Genomic DNA, 14797 nt, shown 5'->3' with positions numbered 1-14797 from the left:
GGTAATCACACTTATTTGATATTCAAAATCTACTATTTAATTCAATGTAGAACATAAAATCATACTTTACACATTAACCTATCTTAATCAAGTGTGCTACTATCCACATCTGTAATTATGTAATATAGTCAAATAAGATCAAACGGAGGCACAAAGTGTTCATGAATGTGGGTTTGAAGTGGATTAATGAAGGGAGAATTACGTTTCATTCTTTCATGAATAGAGAGAAAGGAAACTAGAAAGAAAAAATGAATACGAAAAAGGGATTTGAATATGATGGTATATGGAATAGAGTGAGTTGTCAGTATATTATATACATTTGTTGAAGAAGTTTGAGATATTTGGGTAATTATTTTATAAAAAAATACTTAAAAAAATGGCACATCATTTTAAAATATGTAATAAACATGTATTTTGTCAAACTCAACATAGCACATATATATTTTTCATTGTCACATTTGACCAAAGACGAAATTTGAAGAAATTTGAAATAATAGAGGTTGAATAAAAAATAACATGAAAGTGAATGACATCCAAAATTGAAATTTAGAATAAAAAAAAGTAAACAAATGACATCCAAACGCTAACAAAGTAGTTCATCATAATGTCGGGACTACAAATGGAGCCTACATTGGGTTGAATCATCATAATACGTTAAGATAAATCACACAAGTGAGATTGACAACACATCTTCACTTAAAATTTCTAATAAGTATGTATTTTGGCGATTCAGCATTGCACATCTACAATTTTCTAATGAGATTCCACCAAAGACCAAAGGGGAAGTAAATATAACATAATAGATGTTGAATAAAAAATAGAATCAAAGCGAATGACATCCAAAATCTAAAATTGAAGATTAAAAAAAATTAAACACTGATGTCTAAAACTAACAAAACATTTCACCAAAATGTTGTGATTTCTTGGGGAGCCTAAATTAGGTTGGGTAATCACAGTAGCTTAAGACCAACCACAAAAGTAAGATTGATAACATATTTTCACTCAAAGTCTTAAGGCATTAGGTATATGAATGAACTCACTTTTATTTCTCTTACCATCTACTCTACCATCTAATGTGTAACTTTAACTCACATATGACACATTAAAATCGCACTCTTAAGTGTGAGATTCTCTGCACCTGTAATTTGGTGACATATCCAAATAAGGCAAGACTAAAACACAACATGGTAAAAAACTTGGGTTGATGGTGATTTCTTAGAAAGGGGTTTATGTTCCTTTCTTTTATGAGAATAGGAAAAATAACGTAGAAAAAGAAAAGAAGATGAGAAAAAATTAACATGTGAGGAATGGTAAAGGAAAAAAATAAGAAGTGTGTGCTTCAATCGTGAAAGTATTTGGATTATGAAATATAGTGAGTTGATGTTAGTTTTGTAAGTTTGTTGAAGGATTTAGAGATTTTGTAATAATTATTTTACCAAAAATTTAGACTCAATTAAAAAAAGTGTCATATCATTTAAAAGTTTCTAATAAGCAAATGGTTTGTCAACTCAATAGAATACGTCTCCATTTTTCCATTGTCAGATTCCACCAAAAACCAAAGTCAAAGAATTTCAAACAATGAAGGTTGAATAAATAAATAGCAAGATAGAGAATGACTTTCAATGACTATAATTTAGATACAAAAATTAAACAAATGACATGCAAACAATGACAAAATGATTCATCGTAATTTTGGGACATTCTAGGGATCATACACACCGAGTTTAATCACCATATTAGACCAAGAGAAACCGCATAAGAAAGATTGATATCAAATATTCAACCAAAACCTTAAGGTATCAGGTATATGAGTCATCTCACTTATATGTTGTTCAAAATATACTCTTCCATCCAATATGGAACTTTAACTCACACTTGATACATGAAAATATCTGAATCAAGTGTGCAATTCTCCACGTCTGTAATTGAGAGACATAATCAATTAATGTCATAATTTTGGGACTTCCTAGGAGGCTGATGGTGGTTTCATAGAGGAAGGTTTATGTTCCTTTCTTTTATAAGACGAAAGAAATCAAATTAGAAGAAAAAAAATATGAAAAATGAATATAAACATGAGAGAAGATAATGGAAAAAATTATTGTGTGAGTATAGGAAATAGTATGAGTTGTCGGTAATTCTATGAGTTTGCTGAAGGGATTGGAGATTTTTGAGTCATTATTTTACCCAAAAATTAGTCACAATTAAAAAAACGTCACAAAATAAATTTTGAATTTCTAATAAACATGCATTTTGTCAACTCAGCATAACATGTATGTAATTTTCCATTGTCGCTTTCCGTCAATAGACCAAAAGTGAATGAATTTCAGATAATATAGGTTGAATGAAAAAATTCTCATGAAAGAGAATGACATCACAAAACTAAATTTAAAGATGAAAAATTAAACAACATCCAAAAGCTAAAAAAAATAGTTCATCATAATGTTGACTTTCGGGGGATCCTGCATTGAATTTGATCATCACATTAGAGTAAGAGAATACGCACAAGTGTATTTGGCACTACATTTTCACCTTAATCCTTAACGCATTAAGTATATGAGTCTTATCACTAAAATGTTATAATATGAAAACTCACACTTGAAACATTAATATATCTCTCTCTCTCTCTCTCTCTCTCTCAATTGTGAGACTCTCCGCATTCGGGATCCACCACCGAGAACCGCTTGTACTTCCCCACAAAGTCGAACCGAACTATGATATCATCGTCGAACCTCATATGGGAGCAACAGTGGATAGAAAACAACCACACAAATGAAAATAACAACACATCTTCATCCAATATTTAAAGTATGAGAAAATTCTAATCTATACTTGGCAAGGGTATCCATACTAGCATAAGTTATTTTCATTGGTAGTTGTTATACGGTGCGATCATGGGTCGAATATCTAGTTGCTATAATAATTATCTTGCTATGAGTATGAGTTATTATCTATATTTCTATATTATGTATAAATAAAACAACCCCCTTTCAGCTCTTTTGGGCTGACTTTTTCTCTTTCGAAAAATGCCCTCAATTTTTAATACAAATGACACATGTAAAAAATTGATAAGAATAAATTTAAATATTAAAAAAAATGTAACCAACACGATATGAATATATATGTCTGATTTTTTTTCTTTATCATTTAAATATTGTAACAAACTAAATGAGTATATTTATACTTACTTTTTTATTATCTCAATTATACCCTTAAACAACTTTTTATATAATAAAGATTGTTGTTGGTGTTATTAAAAAAAGAATTTAGATTATATTTTTTTGTTATATTGTTGGTTTGTGAGCTTAGCTCAGTTGGTATGGACAGTGCATAAAATATGCAAATGTCCGGGGTTTGAACTCCGGCCACCACCCAAAAACTATCGAAATAGATAATCATGGTTAGTCTGATTTGTTATAACTTTAAAGAAACAAATATTTATATTTTTCATTTTAATCAAAATCAAAATTTCATTAAAAAAAACATCATTTATACTAGGGAAATGTTAACCGGTGCCCCGGGGCACCGGTCAAGGAATCAAATATAGAAAATTTTACATTGGAACTTGTGTTGTCAACTCCTACTATAAAAAGTGTTATGTTTACTTTAAAATTTCCTTTTTTAGTTTTCTTAACCAGTGCCCGGAGGCACGGGTTAACATAACCCTTCATACTATTCAAATGTTAGTGTAATAAAAAGAGCACGTGCCCATTTTTTTTCTAGTTGCTATAATAAATACCACTTAGGTCCCCCCTAAAAAAAACTACCTATGATTATGTTAAAAAAAAAAAAACCACCTAAGGCTATATAGTAATTTTGTGCACTAGAGATAGGGTTTAGTGGTAGCTTAACCTAAAGCTTTTACACTAATCAAACTCTTGCGGCCTCTCACCTCTTCCGTCCCACACCTCTCACTTTGATCAGAACGTAACGAGTTGCACCTGATTTGATCGAAACAGTTCATTTGAGAACAAAGCTTTCTGATTTTATTTAGTCGTAAGTTTGGTTCATTTTAATTCTTTCTCACTTTTTTTACAAAAAGATGTTCACCCCTTCTTCTCACGATTGTTTTGGGTAGGTAAATTGTTCTTTCGTTGGAATTCAAATATTGCCTTCCTAACAAAGTGAACTAGCTATCTAGAATATCTTTGAACAATAGCCTAGAATCTAGAATACTTGTCCCTTACTTTCCATGTTTTTTCTTTTCAATCATAACACTACTACTTTATATGTTTTTGAAATTTAGTAGTAATTAACTAAAATTTTGTTGTTTGGTTGATTAATGAGAACATTCATAAAATATTGCAAATTTCTTGATTTGATGCAGGCCAATCCGGGAGGGTAGATGTCCTAAAAGGTGTGGATTTAGGAGTAAGAGACATGTGTGTTGGAGGCCAGGTGAAATGTGATTCTAGCAGCAAGCATATCTATGCTTTTTTACATATTTCATCGAAATCACGACAATTAGTAAATTAAAGCTTCACTTGCAATATTAATGAGCAACAATTTTGAATTGGAAAAATCTAACTCAAGATTTTGATTTACTTCACTTAACCTAGTTAATTTCTGTATAATTTATTCAAATATTTTACCTTTCTACCTCTAGACAAGTATTTTAGCACACTATTTGCATTTGATAATATACTTAAAATGGGTGAAAACTGTTAAGATTTTTGATTTGAGTTGGATCACATGCTCCTTAAATTGTAATTTGATTAGTTTTCTTCAGTGACGGTCAGTTATCCCTTACGAGATGGCCTCTGGAGTCAAGGGAGCTGTTATCAAAGCTCTCATTGTTGAATATGTAATTCTGAAATTCTGAATAAGTTTTGCTCAGGAAGCCTTCATCATTAATAGAGTTGATTAGGAACTCTTTATATCAATCCAGGAATGTTCTCAAACCGAGAAAAAGACGTGTGGCAGAGAAAATGTAAATGGAAGTGAAGTTGATTTGTCACAAGATGATGGGGAGCTGGAAAGCTGTAAGTTGACTACAGAAGTTCCTAGATCAAATGCTGGGAAGAAAAAGCAAAAAAAAAAAAAAAGAGGAAAATGGAAGACACGGAAAAGAACCAATTTGGTTGCTCTGACTTTACAAGTAGTCCGTGTGAGAGTCTGAGGCCAAGAACTGGGAAGATTTCTACATGCAAAAGTGTAGGGGACAACAACCAAAATGGGGAGGAAAATCCAGAAGCTAAAAGGACATGTAAACCTGCTGAAGCTTCAGTTCCTCGCTAGAATAAAAAATCCAATGTTAAAAGGCCGCATAACACTACTACTTGTGAGGAACTGAAGCTTTGGCAGGTTTACACGTCCTTTTTGCTACTGGATTTTCCTCCTCATTTTGGCTGTTGTCCCCTACACTTTTCCTGTAGCAATCTTCCGAGTTCTTGGCCTCAGCTTCTCACATGGACTTCTTATAAAGTCAGAGCAATCAAATTGGTTCTTTTCCATGTCTTCCATTTTCCTCTTTTTTTTTTTTCTTTCCCAACATTTGATATGGGAACTTCTGTAGTCATGCTTTCCAGCTCGCCATCATCTTGTGACAAATCAATTTCACTTCCATTTACATTTTCTCTGCCACACGTCTTTTTCTCGGTTTGAGAACATTCCTGGATTGATATAAAATTCCTCATCAACTCTATTAATGGGTTTGAGAACATTGTTGTATTAAATTTTATCATTTTTTAACATATGAAGTCAATCTACTTGTTTATTGAGATAGTGATTTTGCATGTTAGGACTGTTAACCGTGTAAAAAGTCATAAGTTTGGTTAATTTTAATTCTTTATCACTCTTTTACAAAAGGAGATTCACTATGATCTTTTTTCTATTATTTATGGTTGCAGACGAAGACACTGTAGAGGAGCCGCAAGAAGACGTAGCATGTAGACCCAAAGGTAGGTAGGAGAAAACATGATGAGTATCAGTGGACTTTGAAATCTGATTAGTGTTATTTTTAAAAGGTATTTTCTATTTGTTTGTCTTGGTTCTGTTTTACGGTGCAAAACTTGTTTGATCCTCAAAAAATTTCTTATTCTCTAATTTTATTTTGCTTTTTTAATGCCTAGACCTGGAAAATATCTTTGATCAATAGTCTAGAATCCAAATTACCTGGCCCTTACTTTTCATGTGGCGATGGATCTGAAGATTTAACTCACCTCTTTTATACTATCGTTACTTTCAATGTTTTTTCTTTTCAATTATCGTAATTTCTATTTGGCATTCTTGGGGTCGAGAGGCTGATAAGTATTATTTGTACTGCTGATCGATAATTATAACACTCGTACTTTCCAGATATCTGTTTTTGAAATTTAGTTATAATTAATTAAAATTTGGTTGTTTGGTTAATTAATGAGAACATTCATAAATTATTCCAACCTTATGGATTTGATGCAGGCCAGTCCGGGAGGGTAAATTTCCTATAAGGCGTGGATTTAGGTAGAGACATGCGTGTTGGAGGCCAGGTGAAATGTGATTTTAGCAGCAAGCATATCTTCGTGTTTTGTTACATATTTCATAGGAATCACGACAATTAGTAAATTAAAGCTTCACTTGCAATATTAATGAGCAACTGTTTTGAATTGGAATTTATCTAACTTAAGATTTTGTTTTACTACACTTAATTAGTCTAGTTCATTTCTGTATAATTTATTCAAATATTTTTACCTTTACCTCTTGACAAAAGTATTTTAGCACACTATTGACATTTGATGAAATACTTAAAATGGATGTAAACTGTATAGATTTTGATTCCAGTTGGATCATATGTTCCTTAAACATTAATTTGATTAGTTTTCTTCAGCGACTGTTAATTATCCCTTTCGAGCTGGCCTCTGGAATCAAGGGATCTGTTATCAAAGCTCTCATTGTTGAACATGTAATTCTAAATTTAGAAAGAGTTTTGCTTAGGAAGTCTACATCATGAGGTTTGTTGTACTAAATTTTATTATTTACACTACTAGAAAATATACATTTCACAACAGGATTTTCACATCAGTGGTAAAATACCTGATGTGGAAGGTAAAACAGTGGGGTATTCACAACGGTGGAATAAATGTCTGAGGGGAAAATTAGTAATGGAAGCTTTTTCACATCAGTGGAAAATAACACCTGTAGGAAAAAATAAACGCGGTGGCATGTTTGTAATTTGGATAAACTATTTCACTTTTACAATTTTCACTTTCCCTTTCCTTTTCACACTCGTACGCGTTTTCCTTCTTCACTTTCCCTCTTCGCAGAGAAACCCTAGTATCAAACCCTTCTCCTTCATCTTATCTCACTTTCCCTCTTCCATGAAAGCAAACGTGATTTATTTTCCCTCTCACACCATCCCTAACTCATCTCTTCCCTCATCTTATCTCACTCACACAAACCCCATCGCCACCGTTTCTCATCTCAGATCCGGCGTTTCAATGGCTATTCCTTCTTAGATCCGGCATTTCAATGGCTATTCCTTATCAGATTTGGCGTTTCAATGGAGATTCCTTCTCAGATCTAGCCACGACAATGTGTTCTCAAACTCAGCGAGTCACTTATTCTTTTAGGATTCGAAAAATCAGAACCAAAATCGCGTTGACAAGACATGTTGCCGTTGACGAAAAACTCAGAGTTCGCGATGGTTAAAGCTTACGGTGTTCGACAGGTTCAATCCAAGAGGTTTGTTTCCGATTGCTTGATTTTGTTTTCGATTACTCCGTCTCACTTACAATAATCTTTGTTTCTGTTCGACACCTTCCTTAATATTCTGTGTTTATCACTTTCTTTTATCTTGGTTTGGTTGTGCGCTCTTGGATAATTTTTCCATCCGCCCCTGCATATAATGTGTCTATTGCTACTTACCCTTATTTCAAGTGCTTGGTTTTAGTTGGTGTGAGCTGAGCTCTGTTTGAAATTGGTGACTGGGTTTTTTTAGCTATGCTTCATATTTATAAATGTGCCTTTGTATTTATGCCTCCTTCCTGTTTGATAAAATGTCAACAAAATTTTGTGCTACTGTTACAGAGACTTACAGTGAAGATGACGGTCTTCTGCATCTCAGTGATGATGATTTTTTTCTTCCTGGAAGTTCTAGTGATGAAGCTGACGCAGATGATGAATTGACAGACAAAAGTACCAGGTGAGCAAAGATGTTTTAGTACTTGGGTAGTTATCTCAATAAGTTTTTTGGAATTATATCGATGAAAAGTAGTGGATAAATTTTTTCTATTGGTTGCAGAGAGCAGGCTTCTAGTGCTTCTGGAAAAGCTGTGTCTGGCATGTCCAGCGATGAAAAAAATCAGGTTCGCCGCAAGAGTAACAACTAGTAATTTTTTGTTTTAATTTTCAATTTACTCTATTACCGAATAGATAGTCACACATTATTTTGCAGTTTTTAAATATCTTAGCCCATTTTTGTAGACGCAGATTTCTGCCAGAGCTTTGATGCCTCCTCCTCGCCCTTCAAACAAGTTGTCAAGGTTTGGGTCTGTAGGCCAAAATTCATCTAAACAGAGATCTGATATTTCTACATCCTGCTACGCATCAAACAGCAAAAGCAGCTCAGACTTCAGAGTAAGGGAACCCTCAAGATCAGGGACCAGCTCAGACTTCAGAGTAAGGGAACCTTCAAGAGCAGGGACCAGCTCAGAATTCAGAGTAAGGGAACCGTCAAGATCAGGGACCAGTCATGGCAGTAGTCTAAGCTCCAACTCTGATGCTCACAAGCCTCAGACAAGTCATGGCAGTAGTCTAAGCTCCAACTCTGATGCTCACAAGCCTCGGAGAAAGAGAAGACCTAAGAAGAAAAAGAAGCAGGTGCATAACTTTTGCTTGATCTAATATATGTTGCATTACATTTCAACTTTTGAAGTACCTTTCATTCTAACTGGAAACTTCTTTATATAATTTTGAAAGTCAAAGTTGAGACTTTTTTAAGTGGTCATGTGAGTATGCGACCATTAAAAGCTTTAAATTTTGATAATTCACTTATGATTGTATGATAAGGATTTACTCTTATCACTGGCTTTAAAGAACCCTCTTGAAATGCATTCCTATTTATAAATAAATTCACTTATGTCTTTTGTGTTCAGGTCCCCTACCTTTCTCGTATATTTTAGTTTAGTAACTTTTCAATTTTGCATTTAAAGTGGTGGATTTAGTTATTATTCTTTAATATGTCTCACGATTGATAGTTTTACAATGTGTAAATGCCTATAATAACTATTTGGGATCACAACTTCATGTTCATGTATTCGTTCAGTTGTGTTTGATTTTTATGTTGGTAACACTACTATCCATATCTATGTAAAATGCAGGTTTTTGGAATATGCGTGTAAGGTGTTTGACAAAATGTCCTGCTGCCTGAGGTTGGTGTAGAGAGTGATGAAATTACATTAGTAAGTGTTATATTTGCTTGTGCATAATTGCGTGTATCTGGTTCTGTTGATTGTGAAAGACAGATTGCTGAGAGTTCATAATTTTAAACTATATAAAATAGAAACTAGTTAATTTGAATTTATATAGTTTAAAATTGGTTAGTAATTAGTTTAGTGTTGTAGTGTCTCAGGTTGTTGGTGAACTAATGTGTACTTGAGATTTATCTCGTTTTTGCTTCTGTCAAATGAGTTATAAGGAATGGATGTCTATTAATTTAATTCTCAACTAATTCTGTGTTAGTTCACAAGATTTCAAGGCAAGACTAAATATTCCACCACTTGATATAGGAGTAGACGTGCTGCGGTGCCCGACACACGTCATTGTCCGACATCCATATGACACTTGACACTTGTAAGACAAGTGTCTCAAAAAAGTTATAGTAAATGAACAAATAAAAAGTTAAATATTATTGTATTGTTTTAGTGGGATAAGGCTTGGTTGTTGTTGTTGTTGTTGTTGTAGTTGTATTGTTTTAGATTTTTTTTTAAATAAATAAATTACTCAATTTAGATGCACATGTATGTATTTTGATTATCAATTTTGATCTTTTATAAATAAACAAATGTACACGTAGCAGTGTCGGTGTCTTATGTCTTCTAAATTAATAGTGTCGATGTGTCGGTGTCCTTGTTGTGTCATGTGATTATGATTATGATTTTATTTAGGGTTAATAGGTCTTTACCCCCCTGTAATATAGGTCATTTTCGGGTTTCCCCCTGACAATTTTTTTTTTTGATTTACCCCCTGTAAAAAAAATTTGTTTTGATTTACCCCCCTAATAGGCCAAACAAAAACGTAAAAAAAAAAATAATAAAATCGGTTTTTGTTTGGCCTACAAGGGGGGTAAATCAAAACAAATTTTTTTTACAGGGGGGGTAAATAAAAAAAAAATTACAGGGGAAAACCCGAAAATGGCCTATATTACAGGGGGGTAAAGACCTATTAACCCTTTTATTTATTTTTGTTTCATTTTTGAGTTTTTTCTTAAGATAATAGAAATTGTTTTATATGGGTAGATGATTTTGATTCGTGTTTTATTTTGGGTTTTTGTGATGTACATGTTAGAAGAAAGAAGGATATCTTAGTGAGCTGACCTCTATGGTGCAAAAGAGGTTCAAGTTTCCTGAGAACATGAAGACTTTGTGCCATTGCTCAGACTGAGTTTCTTCGCTAAAAACTCCTTCATGGTCTTGTTGTTTGCAGATTGATCTTCTTGAAGGACGAGTTTTTGTAATTGTTCTGTGTCATACAAGAGAAATAGCTTACCAGGTGTTTATTGGGACCTCAGTATAAGAAAGTTATGAAATTCTTTATTATTTTATTTAGGGTATATATGGTGATTGTAATTTAACTGTAATTGTGATTGTCATACAGAACCACAAATCAATGCAGTGTGTACTTTCCATTGTTTGATAAAAATGTTCTCTTAAATGCTTCTGTTATGTATTTTTATTGTCTATTTTCATTTATGAATGTTAAGGTATAATTTGGTAAGTTTACATACTATAGATAGAGTTGTATTTTTTTTTCATTTTTATTGTATGTTTGAATTATAAATAACAAAGCATAAAAATATTTATCTGCTTTGGGTTATAATTTGTTGCAGATTTGGTTTTGTTGTAAGTTTTTGCACATTAATAATATATTATCACTTATTTTCACATTGCTGGGAAGGTCAACCGATGTGAAATATGAATTTGATTAAATATGGGACTTAAATTCACATCGGTGAATCTTCTGCCTGATGTGAAATAATCTTATTTGACATCAGTTACAATAGTAGGACCGATGTGAAATCGTACGCTTTAGTTTAAATTATCGAATATCACATCAGTGATTGGCTGCCCTATGTGGAAAAGAACTTTTCACAACTGGTTCCAGCCCGATGTGAAATGTTGTTGACATACAACATCACCTTTAGTTACATCAGGTGGGACCCGATGTTAAATGTCGTTTTCCACTGATGTGAAATGTCATTTCTGTAGTAGTGTTATTACCATCTGAAGTAAATCTACTTATTTATTGAGATAGTGATTTTGCATGTTAGGACTGTTAACCATGTAAAAATGTATGCTACAATGAACCACTATTGTTGCTTCAAAATGGTCTATGTTGACAATAACTTTACTGTTGCTTTCAGGAAAGGGACGAGACATTCAGTTACAAAGGTATATGGAAATTTCCTACTAGAGCTATTAATGATATTGTGGAAAATTATTCTCATATATTTAAATGATATTGTAGAAAATGATATTGTAGAAAGTTCATGGTTTTGAATAATAGAGATGATTCAAAAAGAGACCATGTTCAAGAGCGACTCGGAACAAGATTTTGATGTCAATTTGATCTTTCATTCATTTAGAAGATTCTTTAGCCTTTTCCTTTTAATGGAAGAGTCTCAATTTTCAATTTTCCATCCGACATAGGATTTTTCTTTATGATGTGATTTCATCCAACACTTTCTTGCAGAACTTGCATCTTCACATGTTGAAAGTGATTTATGTTTCCTTATATTGCTAACTATTAAAAGCTGCAGAATTCTTTTAAAAGTTATGCATTCCTTGAGCCCAATACTTTCAAATCCTTCATGAGGCTATCTAAAGCCTTTCTATGATTGTTGCTATCTAATGCTTCAAGGTATCTTTGTCTTCAACTTCAATGAATTCAAAGAGACACTTTTCAACCTCATCCCACTTCCCTTTAAGTATCATGTCCTAAAAATGCTTGTAGTTGAAGTACCAATCCACTTTAATACTCAAATGTGTGCTATATTTGCCGTAACCTTTCTTGATAAAAAAAACTGTCAAACTAAGAACAAATGCTCTTTGGAGAGGTTAAACATCTTGATAACAATACTTTCTCTCTAAGTATAATTTGCCATTAACCAATATCAAAAATATACTATTTGAAACTAGTTATACTATCTAATAATACACTTTTGATAATTGTTAGTGAAATATACTTTAGTAGTAGGCAAGTAATTGCTATCAAGACTTCTAACCTGAGAGCTTGTGTTCTCAATGTTATAGATTTTTATGAGGAAAGTTTAATAGAAGTGTCACGCACGCTTGAGCATGAAAGTATGTTGCACTTGTACTAAAAGGATTTTGAGGATGTGATACTTAAAGACAAGTGGGATGAGGTTGAAAAGTATCTTTCTGGATTTACAAAAGTTAAAGTCAATGATGTAAAATGTTTTTTGAAATATGAAAACAAAAATACCTTGAAGCATTAGACAAAAACATTCATAGCAAAGCTTTATATATCCTCATCAATATCAGAAAGTTTAGATTCATGGAAGTATTTAATTAATTTGCTCACTTTTTGGTAGATATCTGTAAAGGAAACATGAATCACTTTCAACATATGAAGAGGCTGATATATATAATTATAGCACTGTATTAATTTCCATATATATAATTTTCATAGTTAGTTCTAATTAACTAAAATTTGGTTGTTGATTGATTAATGAGAGCTTTCTTAAATTATGGCAACCTTATGTAGTTGATGTAGGCCAATCTGATAGAGTAAATGGAAGCTTCACTTGCTATATCCTTGTGTTTTATTATAAATTTCATTGAAACCACGACAATCAAGAAATGGAAGCTTCACTTGCTATATTATTGTGAAACTGTTTTAAATTGGAATTTATCTTACTCAAGATTTTGTTTTATTTTACTTCACTTTGTCTAACTAATTGCTGTATAATTAATCAAGGATTTTATCTTTCTACCTTTAGGCAGTAATATTTTAGCACGCAATTAATATTTGCTCTGATACTTTAACATGATATAGAGATAGAGATTTAGCACACTATCAACATTTGCACAATTACATTTGCATAAAATGGGGGAAATCATCTAAATTTGGATTGGATCTTATGCCCTTCTGAGCTAGTCTGTGGAAGCAAGATAGTAGCCATCAAAGTTGTTAAGGATGAATGTGTAAATTCAGATCCGTGGAGAGAGTTTTCTTAGAAAGTCTACATTATGAGGTTTGTTGTAATAAATTTTCACATTTTTTACCATCTGAAGTCTGTCTCATTTATCTTGTGAGAACTTTTAACCATGTAAAAAATTATACTATGTTGAACCACTACCTCAACCTCAAGGAATATTGAGCTTTATGTCAAACTAGTCTATTTTGATAAGAACTTTATATGTTTCTTTTAGGAAAGGAAAGAAAGACTCGGTTACATGGAATATGGAAATTAGGAATGTATCAATTTCATACTTGAGGTTTTAATGAGGTTGTAGAAAATAATTCTCGTATTTCAAGTTTCAACAATGTTCCTTGGTTTATTTCCACAGAAGTAGATGTTTCTAAATAATAGAGAGTGGATTCATGGAACAGGATATTAACGCTGCCAATTTTATCTTTCATTTAGAAGATGCCTTAGCCTCTACCTTTAATGGCAAACAATTTCAATTTTCCATCTATCATAGGATGTTTATGTATGATTTCCTTAATATCATCAACCACTTTCTTTTTTGCAGAAAACGCATCTTGATATGTTGAAAGTGATTTATATTCCCCTCATATTGTGAAGTGTCAAAAGCTACATCAACTTTATATATAATTATGCATTCCTTTAGCCAAAGACTTTCAAATCCTTTCAATGATTGTAGTTGTCTAACGCTTCAAGGTATTTTTGTTTTCTTATTTCATAGTATATTTTGAGTGAATGTGATCAATGTCTTCAACGTTTATGAATACAAAATGATGTTTTTCAACCTCACCTGACTTGCCTTCAATTACCATGTCCGATAAAAGCTTGTAGTGTAAGTACAACCCACTTTCACGCTAATGCATGTGTTGTTTATGTTTAACCTTCCTCATCAATCATTTAAAACTTAAAACTGGAGAAAGTAAAACATTGCCCTTGTAGGACCGCCATGAACATCGCTTAAGAAGATATTTTCAATTCAGCCAAATTAAAGAGAAGAGAAATATTATCAATAACAAGCGTAACACGTGCATTAACGTGCCCGTCATTTCTCTTTTTATTGAAAGTATCGATATCATGGTAAAAAATATTTAAATAATGATAAAATTGAGAAACAAATGTTATACCAAAATACTCCCTCCATCCCTATTTCTAAGCACCTTTTGCATTTTTCACATTTCTTAAGAAAATTTGTTAGTGCAATTAATTTATCTATTTTGTGTGTTAATTACTAAATTGTCATTTGTTTGTATGTGTATTAAATTTGACTTTTCATATTTCAAGACAAGTTGGTAGTATTAAATAGGGGCATGTTTAGGAAAAAAATAATAAATGTGTTTAGTAATTTGAAAAGGGGTTTACGTTTAGGAACAAAAATAAAATAAAATGGGTTCTTAGATATAGGGACGGAGGGAGTACACTATATTTTTTTTTAAT

The 14797-nt window shown here is 32.4% G+C and overlaps 1 protein-coding gene across 3 annotated transcripts; it reads left to right on the top strand.

Moving 5' to 3' along the window:
• The first annotated feature begins 7196 nt into the window (after nt 1–7196).
• On the top strand, nt 7197–9379 carry LOC146916277 (uncharacterized). 3 transcript variants are annotated; one of them, XM_085718372.1, is made up of 5 exons: nt 7197–7656; nt 8002–8116; nt 8216–8279; nt 8404–8793; nt 9294–9379. In XM_085718372.1, exons 3-5 carry the CDS (start codon nt 8256–8258, stop codon nt 9312–9314), a joined length of 435 nt encoding a protein of 144 aa, XP_085574498.1. In that variant the 5' UTR covers nt 7197–7656; nt 8002–8116; nt 8216–8255; the 3' UTR covers nt 9315–9379. The 3 variants fall into 3 exon arrangements, with proteins under 3 accessions (XP_085574498.1, XP_085574497.1, XP_085574495.1); XM_085718371.1 differs by having other exon boundaries at nt 7199–7656; nt 8398–8793; XM_085718369.1 differs by having other exon boundaries at nt 7290–7656; nt 8398–8789.
• Nucleotides 9380–14797: the final 5418 nt, after the last annotated feature.

Source organism: Medicago sativa, chromosome 6, assembly GCF_051527215.1.
Source record: "Medicago sativa cultivar Bolivia chromosome 6, Bolivia_mono, whole genome shotgun sequence".
Taxonomy (NCBI): domain Eukaryota; kingdom Viridiplantae; phylum Streptophyta; class Magnoliopsida; order Fabales; family Fabaceae; genus Medicago; species Medicago sativa.
Note: the sequence above shows the minus strand (reverse complement) of the source record. Positions and strands in the feature narration are given on the sequence as shown.